The sequence below is a fragment of the Nicotiana tabacum genome, chromosome 6 (genome assembly GCF_000715075.1).
Source record: "Nicotiana tabacum cultivar K326 chromosome 6, ASM71507v2, whole genome shotgun sequence".
NCBI classification, from domain to species: Eukaryota; Viridiplantae; Streptophyta; class Magnoliopsida; order Solanales; family Solanaceae; genus Nicotiana; species Nicotiana tabacum.
The window spans coordinates 199,973,939-199,993,978 of record NC_134085.1 but is presented as its reverse complement, the minus strand read 5'-3'; the positions used below and the strand labels follow the sequence as shown (position 1 = coordinate 199,993,978).

At 36.4% G+C, this 20,040-nt stretch overlaps 1 protein-coding gene across 1 annotated transcript; it reads right to left on the bottom strand.

The window, feature by feature from the left end:
• Positions 1-1,789: 1,789 nt before the first annotated feature.
• Positions 1,790-17,177, bottom strand: LOC107761150 (uncharacterized). The gene is made up of 14 exons (XM_075256414.1): positions 16,791-17,177; positions 10,711-10,801; positions 10,494-10,578; positions 10,257-10,341; positions 9,622-9,691; positions 8,001-8,070; positions 6,777-6,822; positions 6,445-6,691; positions 6,149-6,354; positions 5,883-5,957; positions 3,846-3,915; positions 3,095-3,175; positions 2,186-2,265; positions 1,790-2,103 (listed from the first exon to the last, which is right to left on the bottom strand). Exons 1-14 carry the CDS (start codon positions 16,904-16,906, stop codon positions 2,025-2,027), a joined length of 1,401 nt encoding a protein of 466 aa, XP_075112515.1. The 5' UTR covers positions 16,907-17,177; the 3' UTR covers positions 1,790-2,024.
• Between the last annotated feature and the right edge of the window lie 2,863 nt (positions 17,178-20,040).

Below are 20,040 nucleotides of genomic sequence, written 5' to 3'. Positions count from 1 at the left end.
CTCGTCTCCCATCAATGGCGGTTAACCGCACTATTTATAATTATACCTAGGAAATAAGATCCTAAGATCAAACTCCTCTTTAAATGAAAATAAAAGTGCCATTAATGAATATGTAACGGCATGCCTTGAATGCAAATATTTTCCGTAACAGTTGCTCATTTAACGCTAGCAAATATTTCCTCATTGAATGTTGTCTGATGGCAAATCTTTGAACTTCTACCGCCGAGTAAGTTCCCTTCGGAATCCATCCGGTACCGGTCATACACGTCGCATTTGGTATTATTTGTTTCCTGACTTGTCCTTTTGTCCATCTTCGACTCCACGTGTCATCTTACCATTAGACACCTGTTATCAACCAATTTTACCCCATACACTAATATCAGATTTCCTATCAATCACTATCACACAAATTGAAATGGGTGGAGTCATACTAAACAACTAACCAAAAGAAACTCACATCTCCTAGTGAAGCTTTTTTTGGGTGAATTGCCACTATTATTTCAGAAGCTGATCCTATAAACCAGAAATAATAAATCCTTTTACAAATTGGAATTAAAGTTTAAGGTGGAATCTTCACCATTTTTAGTTCTTGGTATAATCTACTTGTTTTGCTTTCGGATAAATTATTGCGTATACCTCTTTGATTGGCATAGATAGAATAATACAGAGATTTATTAGAAATTATAATTTGTAAATTTCAAACAAATATTAAGCTCTCCCATTCAGCTTGCATAATTATTTGCCAACTGTAACTTGCATTGCATGTCTACCACGGGGAAAGTACGCAACTAATTTTTCGGCAGGCATTTGGACTGCGCAAAACTGTTTATAACTTACATATAAAGTTAACAGAGCCGTATCTAAGCTCACGCATATGAGTTGACGTGAATCCATATTCCTTTCCCTAAATCATGTATAATAATGTTATATTTCTTTAAAATTACTTAAACATATACGCGTGAACCCATGTTCAAAGACTATTATGGTGCAATTATTATTGGGTGCACTTCTACATTATAAAATTGGTAGTTCAGATCTCTTGTTTTCAGCACGCAATACAGATATATATGTGAAAATTACTAAAATTTCAAAAAAAAATATAATTTTAAACATATAATTGTAAGTGTAATGGATCATGGTAAGAGACTAAAGTTAAACCAATTAAATATAAATTATAAACCTGCATCTTCACAATATTACACCCATCCTCTTGAAATCCTGGATCGGCCTCTAACAAAATATACCTTTATAGATTTCTTTTTTATCTGTAACAAAGAAATTTCCAGACTATCAGTTCTGCACGATACAATACTCGACACTCGGCAGATAAGGAGCTTGCACAAATACAAAACTCGATGGATAATGAACTTACACCTCTACCTTTTTTTCAGTTAAAAACTTGACTACTTTTACTTTTCTTTCAGTTAAAAACCTGACTTGTTATGGAGTTCTAACCACTTATGCGAGTCTGATCCACACATCATGCATTACACTCTTATCTTTTTCTTATACTATTGTAGCAATAATTAGGGCAGCTTGCTTATTGCATTTGTACAACTGATTTAGTCATGTTTGGCAAATATTTGTTACTTAAGGAGACAACTGCCTATTGGGCACTGGCCTATCATTTTTCATGAATGGAATGTGAAAAATATCACTTTTCACATTTTCAGAGTCGATCATTGTTTGAGTTCTCACCTGAAAATGATTGCTGTATGGCTAAAAACATATGGACAATAAAGTATTTAGCTAAATTTAGAAAGGAAAAAGAAAAACTGAGAAAAGGCATATATTGTAATATTTACAGCTTCCTTCATTAAAAAGGACATACATTTACAGAAGATCACAGCATGAGAATAACAACTGCAATCCAACTATGCCCTACCTAATGTTGTTAGTTCAGTCAAAGCAAAACGAACTGCCCAAAATTCATTAGAGAAACTATTAACTACCTTGTCATGTATCATATCTGACATTTTGTAAGGACTTCCAACTCAAGAAGGCAGTAACTTGATTTGATGGATTTATACATCATATACAGGCAAGCGCTCCTCAATAAAGACACGGCAGATAGGGCATCTCTTACATTTTTCACAGCAGGTACTGCACCACATCAGAAAAGAATGAACAGTTATATTATTGGCGAGTAACCAGTATGCTTGCCCACAAAGATAGAGCATAATACCTGCAAAGGACGCGATGCCTGCAAGGGAGTAGCACCGTACTAATCTCTCCTTCAAAACAAACCCTACATAAAACTTTTTCCTGCAGAGCATAAAAAATCAATTGGAAGTTAATGTGATCAACTATATAAGAAGAAGATCTCACATTAATGAGTGTAACATTTTGCACACAAGAAAAATGAGATTGTTCAAATCGCACAACAAACTCCACCCACATCGTCTCAAACAGCTACCATTATCCCATATCTCAAGCTAAGACCAATTAACTAAACCATAGTATTACATTTATCTAAGTATTCATTTAGATCACCAGACATGAAATGTAAATGTTACCAGAACTCCTGGGAGCGAAATGTGAAGATAATCAGAGAATGTCAATGATGTACAACCTAAGGATCACCAATTAGCGGATTGGCCGTAGGTGTTGTTGTGGTCCTAGGTACAACTTAAGATATTCCCATTAGCAAGTACTATCTCATGCCAAGAGGCAGAAAAAAGCTATAGTTAAATTACAGCCACTTCAGTCATTAGTAACTTCAGTTAGTGTAACTGTCAAATGTTTTAGTTTCCCCTCGGAAGGCAGTGACAGTAACAATGATGATAATAATCAAATGTCCAAGGCGAAAACAATAAGATTTCTAGTAGTCCAAAGTTAGGTTAGGGATTTAAAAATAAGAAACAATATTAAAAGAAAGATTCAGACAAATGTTACTTCATAGTCCGCCGGAGGTCAAAATTATTTAACCAAAGCTGAAAGATAACACAGCCAATAATGTACAACAACAACAAATAACTAGAAAGTACAAGTATAGCCCATGAAACATAATCATGCAATATACTGAAAATGGATGAAAGATCTTATCTCCTGCACCACAGAGTTGTGAAGGCCTAAGCGAAATTAAGAAGCTTACATTCTGAAGTCTTTCATATTCCTGCTGGCTCAATTTAGTGATTTCTGCTTGCTCACCCAGAGCTGCTTGAAGTCTCCAAACCTATGACAAAGCCCAACAGAAGACGAAAAGTTAAGGAAATACAGAATAAGCAGAACAGAGAGCAACTGATCAATCAATAAAATGGTATGAACACAATTCCAAATTTTTGTGGGAATACAACAACAAAAAAACCAGTGAAATCCCACAAGTGGGGTCTGGGGAGAGTAAAGTGTACGCTGACCTTACCCCTACCTTATATGATTGCAGGTATTTAGCAAGAGTTATTATTACAAGAGTAATTGTTTTATCAATGAAAAGCAACTGATCATCCAAAAAAGGGTATGAATATAATATCAAAATATGGTCGGCACTTACCCTCCCTCCCCCCCCCCCCTCCAAAAAAAAAGATGTATTTCACGGAAAATGCGTTAGATGAACAAAAAGCAACTGTTTATCCAATAGAACGTATGAACATCATATAAAAAATTTGTAGGAAAGTACGATCAAGTGACAATTATGAACTTATGAGGGAATTTCTGGGAGATATCAGTACAAGGATATACTGTGTGTATATAGTTTTTTATCAAGAATTTTTATTTGCTATATAGGTATACATCGCAGAGATTATTAGATTTCAGGAAATTGTCCTATAATATCATACACAACTTGGTTTTAAAATATGAATCCCGAAAAGTTCATAAGTAGAGAGAGAAATGTACGTTAAACTTACCTCCTCAGCAAGATCCTTCTTGGGCATTTTCTTGACTATTTCAGGTGGATAACCACAAAAAGTATTATACCTACAAAACAATAAGTAGTTACTATAACGAACTAAAGTCTCTCTTTTTTTCTTTTGATCAAGATAATAAAATAAAGTCTCGATAGCAGACTTCATTTCAGCCACATTTATGATTCACGAATCTAGTAATTGCTCGTGCAAAGAAAAGCAAAAGGCACTAGTGCTACCATAAGCTTTAACATCACTTAACTATAAGGACTGAACGAACTCCAATTCTAGGAGTAGGAGTGTTCAAAAAAGATTAAAAAACATACTGAACAAAAAAGTAATTTACAACAACGTAATAAACCGACGTGTTCTTTGATTTGGTCAATGTGGTGTTAAATCTGAGAAACAGACAATCTGGTATGGCTTTGCTATTTACAGAAAATGTTGAAATGAAACCAAACCGACAATATTTCTCTCTATTTGTTTTTTGTAGATGAGATTATCAACCCAAAATATGGTTGGCTTCTCAAGTTGAAGAAGTTTATTTCAGCTCTTGTTTAGACATATTCATTGCAAGTGAATTAGGGATTTAAATTATTCAATTAAATAGTTACATTATTTTGCTCCTTCACCTATGCAGAACCATCTTAAAGATATGGCCTTCATAAAACATCTTTTACCACTGTCCAGCATTTCTGATAGAAACCTATCAAATACCAATTTTGGAGCTATTTAGCTAATAATGCATGTAGTTGGCTTATTCTCTCTAGGGTAGAAACTATACTAAAACCAAAATGCAAACACCCTTGCTGTAGAGTTTAATTTTGGATTTTATAAGTTTTTTAGGGCCGAGGTAAAGTTAAAGAACCTAACAGAAAAACCAAGCGCAATTTATAAAATAAGAAGTTCAAAATCTACAAATTTCATCTTGGGAATCTTAGATCATGGACAAATTGTGAAGTGTGAGATGATTTCAGTAGCAACATCATGCTTAAAGCGGGAAATGGAAACATGATTATCTTTTGGAAGCCTAGATGGCATGACAAAGATACTCTCACTAATGTCTTCCCAACCATCTTTAGGATATTGAATTCTTTGGCATTTGAGATTCAGAAGAAACCTAAAAGATGGTGGAATTCTTTGGGATTTGAGATTTAGAAGTAATGTAAAGAATTGGAAAATTGAGTTCCAAAACCTCATGAAATTACTTTATGAGCAGAACATCACAGTTTTGGACCATGATCATGCAAATGGAATGAGAAGGGAAGCGAAATTCTTTCAGGGAAGTCCTTCTACCACAGATTAGTAAGAAGGGAGGACAAATGATACAATTCCAGAGCTCCAAGAAAGGTACACTTTTTCACTTGAGAGGTATACTTTTCACTTGACTGGCAGTAAGGGGTACCATTTTTACAGCCAATTATTTGAGGAAAGGAAAAACACATATATTAGCTGACATCACATGCAAAAACTCTCGGAAGAAGAAGACGTAGATCACTTGTTGCATAGCCAAGTTGCTACTCAGTTTGGTGGACAGCGGTAAATTGGTAGGTAAGTGGTCAATGCCAGCTACAGTAAATGACAGGAGGAAGAAAATAGAAAATGCACAGCTTATGATGTAGCCATTTGGCTATTATCTGCACAGTTGGGGGGAAAGGACAGGAGAACCTTGAAGGATTGGGAAGAACAGATGATGGCATGTCTTTTCTTTTAGCAAATTTTGGAGTAGCTATGAGGTTCTTGTCAGCATAGATGATTGGATATTATTTATAGAGAACGTACTTTTGTGTACACTTTCTACTTTTGTTTACCATTTGTACGGAACTTTTTCAGGGGGATATGTATGTATGTATGTATGTATGTATGTATGTATGTATATATATATATATATATATATATATATATATATATATATATATACTAAATGAGTTATTACTTTATCAAAAAACAAACTCGTCCTTTCACCACGGAAATGAAATGCAATGCAAAGAACTCAGAGGCAGAGGAGAAGCAATAACAAAGAGGGAAAACCATTCTTACCCCGGAAATCCATCATGGAATAGTCGAGCCTGTTCTTCTCGACTTGATTCATCAATGGACCACCAACCAAGTAGCCTGCTTATTGAAAATACCAACACATGTTAGGGACCACTTAACTGAAGCATCAAGAATCACTACTATGTGACAGTTAAGTCTTCTTGTTATCCCATAATTTTCTGATTCTTCCTTCTGCACACCATGTTTTACAGAAAAGAAACCTGTAATGATTTATCTATCTGCATCTTGTTGGTTCTTCATTACTTTACCTGGAACCGTGATGCATAAACGCAAAGCAGTCACGCACTCTTGAAGAGAATACATGATATCGTTCTGCAACAGCTCCACTTCGCAATAAAAGAACAATTTTCTCAACAAATCTTAATGTAGCAAACAAGACCCCAGCTCCTTGCAATAGGAATATGGGTAAGAATAGAAGTGGAAGGGAAATGTGTCTTGCACTTGCAGGTGTTCCCTGAAATTCAGAAGAATAAATTAATGGATACAAATTCCAAGCATATCCTCAAAAAAGTAGCTGAGACACAATTATACCAGAGTAACTTACCTCCAGGCGCATACAGAGGAGGACTTGGAAACATATGATTGGAACTTTCATTAGGTGACCACCAAGGTCTTGCAGCCCACACATTCTATTCTGCGGTTCCTCCTCTGAGGAAACCACTAAACCACTATTCCAGTCAAGATATCTGATAGTAGTAGATGACGAACTAGCTCCATGTGCGAGAGAGCTTCCATGAATCGTTGGATTTGACCACTTCGTACAAACAAGAAAAGCAAAGCACTCAGCAATACTGCCAAAACAGATGTTGAACTTTGTCAGTTTTAGCCGAATCCACTATAAGAAGTAAGACGGCTAAGAGCATCACAAAAAAGTACCCATAATTTATAAACAAGTCCCACCAGCCCAGAGCGCCCACATCACCTGGAACAACAAAGGAATAGTGTAAGAATAGGTATTATTGCTGCAAGGAATACACCCCTACATGTATACATACATGTTTTGGAAGACAAACTCAATTAATCCCCCCCCCCCCCAAAAAAAAAAGAATAGGTAGTATGAATTCCAGGATTTTCAATTTTCTGCATACAACAGACCCTTGTGGTCCGGCCCTTCCCCGGACCCCGCGCAAAGCGGGAGCTTAGTGTACCGCTGCCCTTTTTTTTCCATCTCAATATTTCATCAACCAATGAATAGACATAGAAGTGAATATCCAAAGACCACTTTCGGCCACTTTATTTCACCTAAAAGTTGTCGCGTAAAAGCACTTGGTTTTAAAGCACTAATCACTGGCAATGACTCGCTCTTCCCCGAAGAAATTACTGCTTTTCAATATCTAAATACTTGTAGGATAAGTTCTCAATTGTGCAAAAAGAATATGGTGGATTCAAGACCATTAGCGGGCATAATTAAATGGAAGTAATAAACTAAAACGGGCCTCCAGGATATCAAGGTATCGATGAGCAAATGCAACAATGGACCTCAAATATCTACTTATTCAGGCTTCTCTTTAAAGAAGTGTCTCTGATGCCTTTGATAAATCAGCAACAAAACTTAGAGAATTTCTCCTTGTTGCTTTCTGCTGAAAAAAATTAGTGTCCTTTTGTGACTTCACTTCCCAAAAGAACTTGCCTAAATTTGGGAGTCTTTCAGTTTCTTCATTTACTCTTTTTTTCTGATGACATAATTTAGGGTTTAAAGAGAGGAAATGATGAATTGACATAGGCTTAAAGAAAAACTGACAAGCAACCACAAATGAATAGGACTTGTTTTGCGAGCCCCTGCTTCTCCTCTAAACATGACTAAGGGCATCTTGCACTGTCATCCTGTTACTTAAACAAATATAATTCATGTACTCTATGTCAAAATGACTACACAAAAACTCGAGGAATCCAATTGAACATCAATAAACTTCAACTGTCAAAGAATGGATGATCTTTAGGAAAGAGTAACCCCCCCCCCCCCAAAAAAAAAACAAAAGTTAGGTGGCAAAATAAAAAAAATGGAGTGAAGATGCTTTGGGCTGCACCCCTCAAAGCAACAAATATAATAAACAAAATCCACAACTAGAGAGAGAGAGAGAGAGAGAGAGAGGTACATACCACACAACTTCAGAAGGGTGAACACTGTAGCAGCAACAAAGAAAACCATGGAGATCGCCACCCAGAAATGCTAGCAAGCATAAGATCATTATTCAGTTAAAGCCATCTTTTTGCATTCTCCACAGTATTAAGAAAACAAGAAGAAAGTTTAACAGCTATAACCAAACTATTTTCTGATAAATATCCTTTTTTTCATTTTAAGATAAGTAATACGAAGTTACTTTTTTTTGTATATAACGTGAAGTTATAAGCAATACCAAGTTACTTGTGTCAACACCATAAAGCTTTGATGACACATCATTAAATCATTCAACCACAGCCAGATTTATTACGAAATGCGATCATCAATAATGGTCCGCCATCTAGGAAGATATGATTTCATTTAACTAGTCATCGAGCAAGCTCTTTGAACAAGTCATTAGATTGAATTGGAGATAGAAAGACACTCAGTCAGTCTCAAAAAGATAGTTCTATCATCTTTTTTGTTAAACCCGAAATGGAGACAGCTTTTTTTAAACTGCAAATAGCAGTTTATATGGTACAAAAAGACGGAGCCTATTATACTCTTTAAAAAATATTTTTTGAGAATACTGTTTAATTAATATATACTTAAAGCACACAGGGTCAAAGAAAAGCCCTATATGTTCCCTGACAAATGCTAAACAACTCACATGTCATATCTTCTCCATGTAATCATTGGGATAGGTGGAGGAGTTCGAACTATGAAAAGGTAATATCTTCTTCATGTAATAATTGGGATAGAGGAGTCCAGAATACGAAAAAGGTAGACTAGTTGACTAAAAGAAATCATTTAAACTTTGAAATAACATAGAGCAGTATAACTTTATGGTATCCCGGATTACTGGAGGGAAAATATTGCCTCAAAGAAAGAATTTGAATCTTCTGCAACGAACATAAGATGATAGTTCATTCACATTTTGTGGAGGGATTAACAAACTAAAGTAGACAAGTCTTCTAGTCACTTAGAAGTATGGGAAAATATTGTCAGCAATCTTATTTAACTGCTATATGCTAGATGATCATTGGATCATAGTAATAGATCAATATGGTTAGGTATGCTGGTCCTCATTAAATTTAAGATCCCAATATCTATTAGCTTCTTCATTTCTGATCCTTGCAATTTAAGTGATGAAAACTGCATGTTCAAAGTTATGGGCAAAGGCTAACATTTTTAGATGTCTACAAGTTGGGAAAATAACAATGCATTTAGTGGTCAGTTATGCATTTTGTTAGCCTTCTCTAAGATAATGTTTTTGCAAAGAACAGTTTTTATCTCACATGATTTCAATGATACACAAATGTTACTCCTCTCGGTTGTATATTGATACTACTGGGGATAAAAACATAGTTCAGATTACTATGCCTAGGAGTACAGATAGTGTCAGATGATCTCAACTGTATGGTCGACCATGATAATATATCTTACACTTGAACAAATTAAATTGCAATATGAATTCACAAAATGGGGTCCGGGATATCTTACACTTGAACAAATTAAATTGCAATATGAATTCACAAAATCAAGAAATTGAAAATCAGAAAAATAAGAATTCAGCTGCATACTATAACTGTATCTCCAAGGATAAATAAATGAACTTACAGGAAGTGTTTCCCATATTGCCTCGTCATTCATGCTTTCATCATCTCCAGGTAATAACGCCTTACACATTCTGCTCCAAAAGGTAAAAGGTATTTATCCACCAGTCAGACATGGCACATAAGTGAAAGGGTGAAGGTAGCATCCAAATACCATGATTTTTGATAAGCAAGTGTACTACTATTTCCATTCCATTATTGGTTATCATGCTTTTCATTATTTTACACACAATAGGTCATGCACAAAGAATTTAACAGCTCATATTGCAGAAAAGGACTAGAAGGCAAGAAATAGTAAAAGTGACCAATATGTTGAACAAATGACAGATTTCTACTTGGAGGCCCAAGCAATGTTAACACTAACCCTATGAAGAGGCAAATAATTTATTTTTGAAGCCTTTAATGGCATGAATTGCTAATATTCGTTAGAAATGAATAATTTTCTGTTGCAAATGCCATCTTTATTGCACTAAAATGTACCAATGAAAAGCTACACAACAAAGGCTAGGCTCTAAGAGGAAGGGCATTATGGAGATTCTTTTAAGAATCATGGCGGTACAAGAACCACTAGATTGTCTTTTCATTGTAAAGCAACCAAAGAAATAAGTGGAAATCACCAAAAATATGTCAGTACATTACCTGAAGTTGTCAATGAGAATAATTAATTCAAATGCTAACAAGGGAAGAAAGACAATTTTCAAATTCACCGCTGCAGAATGGATGACTGCACAAAAACACAAGAGAAAAAGTAAGGACAATTCTCGCTAACAAATTAATAGGATATATAGGCACACCTTGAGATAGTACAAGAAAACTGAGAAGTAAAAAATCTGTAGGAATCATACTACAAAAGATTGTGGAGTTCGTATTTCTTACCATATATGCTCTCGAGATGTATACAAAGAAGTAGTTCAAATGCTATAAGCAAAGGTATCGCAACAACAGCATGACATGGTGCCCACTATCCACAAGGAGGCAACGGCGACAGAAAAAAGAACACAAAAGCAGAAGATAAATTTGATAAGCACTTTTGCTTGGACAGATTTCCTTTTTCTGATCAAAATTTAAAGAAGATTACTGCATAAAGTCATACATTGCGATCATGGGGAACTGATGGAGCGGGTAGGGAGAATCTTCCTCGGGCAACAACAACATGAAACAGCCATAGAGGGAAGAATACAATCCTGCATATCCAAGTCAAAGTCATAATGAAACATTTCTAAATCTAAACCTGGTAAAGGACTTCTTGTTACTGTTAAAGGAAATTTAAGGGGCACTATACTAGTAGCTCCTTTGTCTATAAAAGGAATCATTCCATCTCTCATAATAAAATTCATTCCAGTGTTATACAAGTGCCCCATTAATCCCTGTTTCCTACTCCCTAGATTGCATAACACAAATTTCAAGAGAAGATGAATGGTGGGGTTACCGCACTCGAGGTGTGGCCTAGTGGTCAGAGAATTATGAGATTTCATGTTAAATAACACTAGGTGAATTCTGTTGGGAATAAGCCCCGTAAAAATAATATTTACGGTATTAGTGATAAATGCGGACCACTAAGTTATGGTTAAATCAGCAAGAATAAAAATGCAGCAAAAATGACACCAAGATTTTACGTGGAAAGTGGAAACCCTTCTGAATAAGGGAGAAAACCACGGCCAAGAAGAGCGACTGATATCACTATAACAAGGAATTTTACATTGTGTAGTAACAAGTACAAATACTCCTAAGACCACTACACCCTCAAAAGAAAAAACACTCTTTTGCTTTTTCCACCTCACTATAATATCTCTCACACTCTATTTTTCTTCACAAACTATTTTCTTATAGTCTATGGAATACCTTGCTCTCTCTCACTCAGATGTATTGTCTGAGGTTTTTGGTGTGTAAAAATGAAAGCCGAAGCTCTCCTTTTTTAGGTAGAGCCTCGCCTACTACACTTGACATTTTTCTTCTGCAGCCTACCCTTTTTGACAATGCAGAAGAAAAAGTTGCTGCCAACTTTGAAAAAAAACCAACAAAGGAAGAAAAGTCTTCCTTAATTTATGGGATGGACCCCACAGATCTCTCCCTCCAGTCTCATTCACCTGAAGGAGGTAACACCGGAGATTCTAGATTGAGCGCATGCCAACAAGTTCTTTGCAAAGCTCGAACTTGTCTCTTGGTACTACCTTAGTCAACACATCTGCAGGATTTTCACTCGTGTGAATCTTTTTGACTTGAAGTGATTCGTTCTCCACTTACTCAAGAATCCAATGATATCTTACGTCGATGTGTTTTGTTCTCGCATGGTACATGGAGTTTTTGCTCAGGTCTATTGCACTCTTATTGTCGCAATTGACAACATACTCCATCTGTCGCAATCCAAGTTCTTGAAGAAATCTCTTGAGCCATATCATCTCTTTGCCAACTTCAGTAGCCGCAATATACTCTGCTTCAGTTGTAGAAAGTGCGACACAGTTCTGCAACTTCGACTGCCATGATATAGCTCCCCCTGAAAAAGTAAACAAATATCCAGTAGTGGATTTTCTGTTATCAAGGTCACCTGCCATATCAGAATCTGTATAGCCCTTCAGAATTGGATTTGATCCTCCAAAACATAAGTATTCATGTGAGCTTCCTCTAGATACCTGAGTATCCACTTTACAGCTTCTCAATGCTCTTTTCCTGGATTTTCGAGAAATCTGCTAACAACACCGACTGCATGAGCAACATCTGGTCGAGTGCATATCATTGCATACATCAAACTTCCGACAGCAGAGGAGTAAGAAATCTTGGTCATTCTCTCTTTTTCCTCCGTTGTTATAGGACACATCTTCTTACTCAACTTGAGATGACCAGGAAGAGGTGTGCGAACCAACTTAGCACTTTTCATATTGAAGCGCTCCAGTACACGTTCTATGTACTTCTCCTGTGACAAGTAAAACTTTCTTTCGTTTCTCGAACGAGTAATTCTCATTCCCAAAATCTGCTTAGCATGACCCAAGTCTTTCATTGCAAAAAACTTATTCAACTGTTTTTTCAACTTGTCAATCTTGGAAGCATTCTTGCCCACAATCAACATATCATCCACATATAGCAAGAGGATGATAAAATCATCATAAGAAAATCTTTGTACAAACACACAATGATCTGAAGAAGTCTTTTTGTAGCCTTGCTCCCCCATAACATACTCAAACTTCTTGTAGCACTGTCAGAGAGCTTGCTTCAATCCATATAGACTCTTCTTAAGTTTGCATACAAGATTTTCTTTACCTTTTGCATTAAAGCCCTCAGGTTGTTCCATATAAATCTCCTCTTCTAAGTCACCGTGAAGAAAAGCAGTCTTCACATCCATCTGCTCAATCTCCAAATCAAGACTGGCAGTCAAACCAAGAACTGTCAGAAAGGAGGACATTTTCACGACAGGAGAAAATATTTCGTCAAAGTCAATACCTTTCCTTTGACCAAATCCCTTGACAACCAATCTAGCTTTGTATCTGGGCTTCAAACTATGTTCTTCAACTTTAACTTTGAACACCCACTTGTTCTTCAAAGCTCTCATGCCCTTAGGCAATTTCACCAACTCAAAAGTATGGTTCTCATGCAGAGATTTCATCTCATCTTGCATGGCTTCAATCCATTGATCCTTGTGCTTATCTTCTATGGCCTCCGCATAACATTCAGGTTCTCCCCATCAGTGAGTAATACATACTCATTGGGTGAATAACAGGAGGAAGGAGTACGAGGTCTAGAAGACTTCCTGAGTGGAATATCTAACTCGTCCACAACTTCGTGAGTAGGAGCATTTACCTCATTAGCATTAGCATTGTTATCACCATCACCATCAATATATTGATCTGGAATATGGTTCTTGGCATCACCATCATCATTGAGCCCACCAACGTCATCCGCATTTGTATGAGGAATTTGATCAAGATTAACTAAACCTTCAGAACTTGGAGATTTTAGCTTCTCCGCTTTGTTAATATCTTTAATGGTTTGATCCTCCACGAAGATAACATCACGGCTTCTCACGACCTTCTTCTCAATTGGATCATATAGCCTATAACCAAACTCATCAAGGCCATAATCAATGAAGATGCACTGCCTTGTCTTGGCAGTTAATTTTGGCCTCTCATCTTTAGGTACATGTACAAAAGCTTTGCAACCAAACACTTTCAAGTGGTCATAGGAAACATCCTTGCCATACCAAACTCTGTTTGGAACATCACTTTGCAAAGCAATAGCATGAGATAGATTAATAACATGTGCGGCGATCAACAAAGCCTCACCCTAAAAGGAATTCGGCAACTTTGCTTCAGAAAGCAAACATCTGACTCCTTCCATCAAGGTCTTGTTCATCCTTTCTGCTAAACCATTAAGCTGAGGAGTCTTAGGAGGAGTCTTCTGGAGTCTAATACCTTGTTGCTTGCAGTATTCGTCAAACGGTCCACAATATTCACCACCGTTATCAGTACAAATACACTTCAGCTTTTTTCCAGTTTCTCTTTCAACTGAAGCCTGAAACTACTTAAAGACACCCAACACTTGGTCTTTAGTCTTCAAGATGTAGACCCAAAGTTCCTTGAGCAGTCATCAATAAAGGTAGCAAAATAAAGTGCACCACCCAAAGTCCTTGTCTTCATTGGACCGCATAGATCTGAATGCACCAACTCAAGCAACTCTGTCTTTCTTGAAGTAGGATGAGACTGGAAAGAAACTCTTTTTGTTTTCCAACCAAGTAGTGCTCACATTTTTCTAAATTTGTACTTTCAAAATTTGACAACAATTTCTTCTTGGCCAGAACATTTAGTCCTTTCTCGCTAATGTGGCTAAGCCTCTTATGCCATAACGTTAGAAGAGTTATTGCTCTCAACGACATTCACCATATCAACACAGGTAGAGGCCGTAGTCCAATATAGACCATGACGTTTTTCCCCACGAGCCACAATCATGGAACCCTTAGTGAGCTTCCACTTTCCAGCACCATTGGTACTGACATATCCCTCATCATCCAAAACACCAACAGAGATCAAGTGCAAACGAACATCAGGTGCATGTTTTACATTGTTTAAAACTAGTTTAGTTCCAATACTAGTTTCCAAACTAATCGTTCCAACACCAGCCACCCTAGATACATCCTCATTACCCATACTCAAAGTTCCAAAGTCACCCTGATGGTGTGATCTCTATGGACCTTGTCAAGAGCAGCCTTTTAAATAAAGAGATGAGAAGAAAATCTCAGGGTTCCTCCTCATCAGATGTCTTGGTGATTGACTCTAGGGGGAGAAGCAAGAATCGGTGTTCTCAAAATAGAGAATATAATAGAAGCAAATCCAGAAGCAGACTTAAAGATATTGAATGCTATCATTGCGGGAAAAAAGGGCACACAAAGAAGTTCTGTCGGATTTTGAAAAAGGAGAATAGAAACAAGGAAGAACAGAAAAAAGATGGCATTCGTGTGGCCACCGTCACTACAGAAGATCTTGTTACTGTCCTTGATGCGGATCTGATTAATATTGCTTATTATAAGTCAAGATAGGTCGTGGACAGTGGTGCCGCATCTTATGTGACATCAAGGAAGGAATTTTTCTCATCCTATACCCAGAATTTGATAATGAAGTTCTAAGAACTTCCCAAGAATCTGGTAGGGAACCAAGTAGAAACAAGCCTTGAATTTCTTCATCAACTTTAATGCCCATAGCAGATAACTGGTTCATGATCCCTTGAAAATTATTCAGATGATCTGTCATCGCGGAACCATCATGTTATTTTAAACCCAACATCTGATTTATTAGAAACATCTTGTTGTTTCCAGTTTTCCGAGCATACAGACTTTCAAGGTGCTCCCATAGGGTCCGAGCATGTGTCTCCCCGGAAATATGGTTCAAAACATTATCGTCAACCCACTGTCTAATAAAGCCGCAAACCTGCCAAATGGCATAATTTGTGTCACTCAAAGTAACCAGGCAAATCTTCCATTTGATTTATTATCAGGCTTTATAGTAGCGAAGACAGGTTGATGAAAATTTTTGACATAGAGCAAATCTTCCATTTTGCCCTTCCAAATGGCATAATTTGTGTCACTCAAAGTAACCATTCTAATAGTGTTGGCTTCCATCGTTTATCACAAATACAAATACTATTTATTAAGAGACCAAAGTAATTCTTTTCTGATGTGGAAGTTCAGACTGTGCTGCAACCACAGAGCATACTCAGACAGAACCTTGGCTCTGATATCACTTGTTGGGAAGAAACCCCGTAAAAATAATATTTACCGTATTAGTGATAAACGTGGGTCGCTAAGTTGTGGTTAAATCAGCAAGAATAAAAATGCAACAAAAATGACACCAAAATTTTACGTGGAAACCCTTCTAAATAAGAGAAAAAACCACGGCCAAGAAGAGCGACTGATATCATTATAGCAAAGAATTTTACAATTTGTAGTAACGAGTACAAATACTCCTAAGACCACTACACCCTCAAAAGAAAAAACACTCTTTTGCTTTTTCCACCTTACTATAATATCTCTCACACTCTATTTTTCTTTACAGACTATTTTCTTATAATCTATGAAATACATTGATCTCTCTCGCTCAGATTTATTGTCTGAGGTTTTTTGTGTGTAGAAATGAGAGCCGAAGCTCTCCTTTTATAGGCCGAGCCTCGCCTACTACACTTGACATTTTTCTTCTGCAGCCTGCCCTTTTTGACAATGCAGAAGAAAAAGTTGCTGCCAACTTTGAAAAAAAACCAACAAAGGAAGAAAAGTCTTCCTTAATTTATAGGATGGACCCCACAAATTCTTCCCATTTGCCTAAGCCTTGGTGGCAGCGTTGCCCGATAACTGTGCTAGTAAGAGGCAGCACATAGGTTTGTGCAAGCCCCGGCACCGGTACTACCATATTTAAAGAGAAAAAAATAACAGATATGCAAAGAGAAGGTTGTTCCCTCGACCACTCATATACACCCAATTAAGCTTATTTTTATATATAATAATTGTATTTCCTAGTTTTTTCTCCATAGACAAACCCAGGAACAAATAAGTTTTCATAGGAAGTTAAAGAAACACACAGTTTAAACAAGCCATATAAGCATCCACGAAAATACAGGCATGAGAATCAATTACTATAATGAATTCATCTAGAATTCGTATATTAAATTAAAATTGGGAAAAGAAAAAAAACTGACCACCAGGAGTAATCGACGACGTGATCGAGCTTGAGAACCAGCAAAACAGTGAAACACAAAAGCAAGGTGTGAGCTGACAGTGCCTGAAAAGATTTCCCAACTCTTCTCCAGCTCATTGTTTTCCGTTCACACACAGTACTACTAGTCGCAGATATATTTATTTAGCAATCAATATATACGAAATAAATAGTACTCCGCAATTGTGCAATTTTGTGAAGAAATAATATTTCGAGTGTATTCCAAGAAAAGATCTTTAGGGTTTAGACGAATTGAAAGGGGGTTGGGGTTGGGGGTGGCAGAGGAAAGTAGCAGTTGCGGGGAAGGAAAGCGAAAGGGGAAGTTTCATATCAACTCAACACAACAAACGGACGCCATTAAAATAACGTTGATATTGTCGAATAATGATGTTTCATTATATTTAGAAGTCCATACAAGACAAAATCTTATCCTACTAACTATTTGAGTCAAATCAATCAATAAATTTTTTCCCTTTATTAATCATTCAATCAATTTTGTTTTGATGTTATGACTAAATATTTACCCGTACTTACTATTTGCATGGATTCAGATAATCTCAATTTTAATAATTAAAGTTAACGTGAGAACAATTACGATTAAGTAATAAATATGTATACAAAAAAGTGACTTTGGGTATAATTTGAGAGTTTGATTCGGCATAGTTAAATTAAAGTCAATGTTCAGCTATAATCTACGTCATGTTAGTTTTTTAAAATTAAATTTTTATTTTAAAATCTCAAAATTCTCAAGTGTCTATGCTTACAAGGGAAGTATTTGTTATAAAAATATCTGAATCAGATTATCTTATATAGACTTGGGCACACATTGATTACTATATTGAGGTATATGTTTATCCACTTCCGTTTTTCATAGTGCTGGTATTTACTAGTTATTGTTTTTGTTTTTTTTTATCTATTTTATGTTTTTTATGATGTTATTATTTCTATAATTTTTGTTGATGGCACTGATATATTATTTCTTTTTCTTTTTTTGAGTCGAGGATCTTTCCGAATCAGCAAAAGTAAGATATACGTACACATTATCCTCCACGAGCCCCACTAATAAAATTTTACTTGATCGTTATTGTAGATATCCACTTGTGAAATAAAAGGGTCATATCTCCTTTGCTTTTCATTCTCACACACAATATCACTCTAGCTGACATTATTAATTCTCACGTAATAGTATCGCTGTAGGCATGTAGTACTTATTAAAGAATGTTTAAATTTTCGTTTTGAGAGCAGAAACTAAACAAAAGAGCAAGTCTTAAAAAAAACCTTTAATTTAATTTTCAAATTCCCAGTGTTATTCTTGAGATTTTAAAATATTCAAATACATTGGTTAGGGTTGCATTTTAAAAATATCTACATAAATTATTATTTCTTTCATGTTGATTAAATATCTTTAATTGGAGGACCAGTGGCTGAGAATGGGACAAGTAAAAGATGTCTACATCCTATTCCAATTTCCAAGTGTGAAAATAAAACACATCCACCTCAAAATATTCTTTCTGATCCGTCAAGAATTTAAAATCAAGGACTTTTCTTTATGGGAATCTGGATGTTGTTGTTTGAATGCCTGTATTTGTAAATAATGATTCTGAAAATTAGAACGTTAGCTTATAAACATAAATATAAATAAAACAGAAATTAATTCGAGCCCACTGAATTCATAGTGTTTCCTTAAGAAATTTAATCCCCTCCTAGTACCCAAGGTTATGGATTATTTCCTCCTAGGATAGAACGAATTACACACTGGTGTAGCGGTACTTCAAACCCCAGTGTTTCAGCGAATACAAAGTTCGGCAGCAAATCACACTTACGGATGCTTTGTTTGTAGTTTAAAACAATGCAGAACAAGGGAGGAAAACTCAGAAGTCGAATGGAAATTCTGAGAGGAAGGAATGCAAATTATAGCCAACGTTGAGTTTTCGGTGAAGAGAAGATCAATAGCTCTCAATTCTGTTTCGGTGTGTCTTCAACAAGCTGCTTGCACCATCAATTTATAGTGCAATTAGCTGCTAAACACGGACCCGTTGCCACTCATTTAGTGGAGCACTTGGCCATGGAGCAAGCACTAGCTTGTTATGGAGCAAGCACTTAGCCATGGTAAGAGGAGCACTAGGCGGCTGCTATTGCAACTGGTGGTACAATACACGGATTGGAACATATCTATTACAAACACGGATAATATTACGTTAATATCTACTATTAACAAATAAATTTGGTCCAAAAAATTAACCAATCAATCGATCATTTGACGAAATCCGAATCCGAATCTGAATCTGAAGCCGAAGCCGAAGCCGACGCCGTAGCCGTAGCCGAAGCTGAGCGAGCGACGATGACGACGCGAGGTTTGCCTTCTTCTTAACTCTTTAAGAGCTACATGAAGTGCATTTGTATATAAACCCACCAAACTCCTTTTCCTCTACCAATGAGGGACAATGTCTCATTAAAAGGAGAGGAAAACTTAAAATTTTACTCAAAATTTTCATTTTCCTCCATTTTCCATTCACCCTCCTTTTAATACCTTTCTATATTAAAAAGAAACTCAACAATCCCTCACATGAATGGGGAATGGCTATATCACGGAAGTATGCATGAAAAACTTGTGTGATTTGCAAGCAAGGATTAATTGCATCTGGATTAGTAGGTTTCCCTTTGAACTTTCCGTAGTGAACTTATGTCGGATATACTCGGTCAATCGGTAAATTTGATATCTTTGAACCGTCGAACTTTAGTGTATACCTAGACAACCATAAGTCACACAATCATTCCCTTAACCGTCTTTGGTTCTCATTGTTGTGTTCGTTTCAGCCATGGACACTGTCTGGTTTCATAAGTGCGTACCTTGCAGAATTCTCCTTGAAGCGGCTAACACTTCACACTTACATAGGTGATTCCTAAACGTGTCATCCCGTAGATACACTATTTGATATACCTTGTATCAAATTTAGAAATCATTAAAAAGCCTTAATGATTTATCCTTGGTACTGAACATTGTCTCATCACGAGAATGGACTAAAATTTTTGTTGACAATGTTGAACCATCATTAATGACTTTGTTTGATCTCCTTGAACCTAGATCTTGGGATCTCCAGTCTTCTAGGTAGAGTTACCGCCACAATGACTTGTTCTCGGCCATAGTCTCATTCCCTCGATGATTTCTCAACTACCTCTCTAGTTAGGCCTTTTGTAAGTGGATCCGACACATTATCACTTGACCTTACATA

Coding starts and splice junctions, on each gene's coding strand:
- LOC107761150 (XM_075256414.1), bottom strand. CDS start 16,906: ATGAGCTGGAGAAGAGTTGGGAAATCTTTTCAGGCACTGTCAGCTCAC. Junction 8,071..9,621: donor CAATATGGGAAACACTTCCT/GTAAGTTCATTT, acceptor TATGCTTGCTAG/CATTTCTGGGTGGCGATCTC. Junction 2,266..3,094: donor AATATGAAAGACTTCAGAAT/GTAAGCTTCTTA, acceptor TATGCTCTGCAG/GAAAAAGTTTTATGTAGGGT.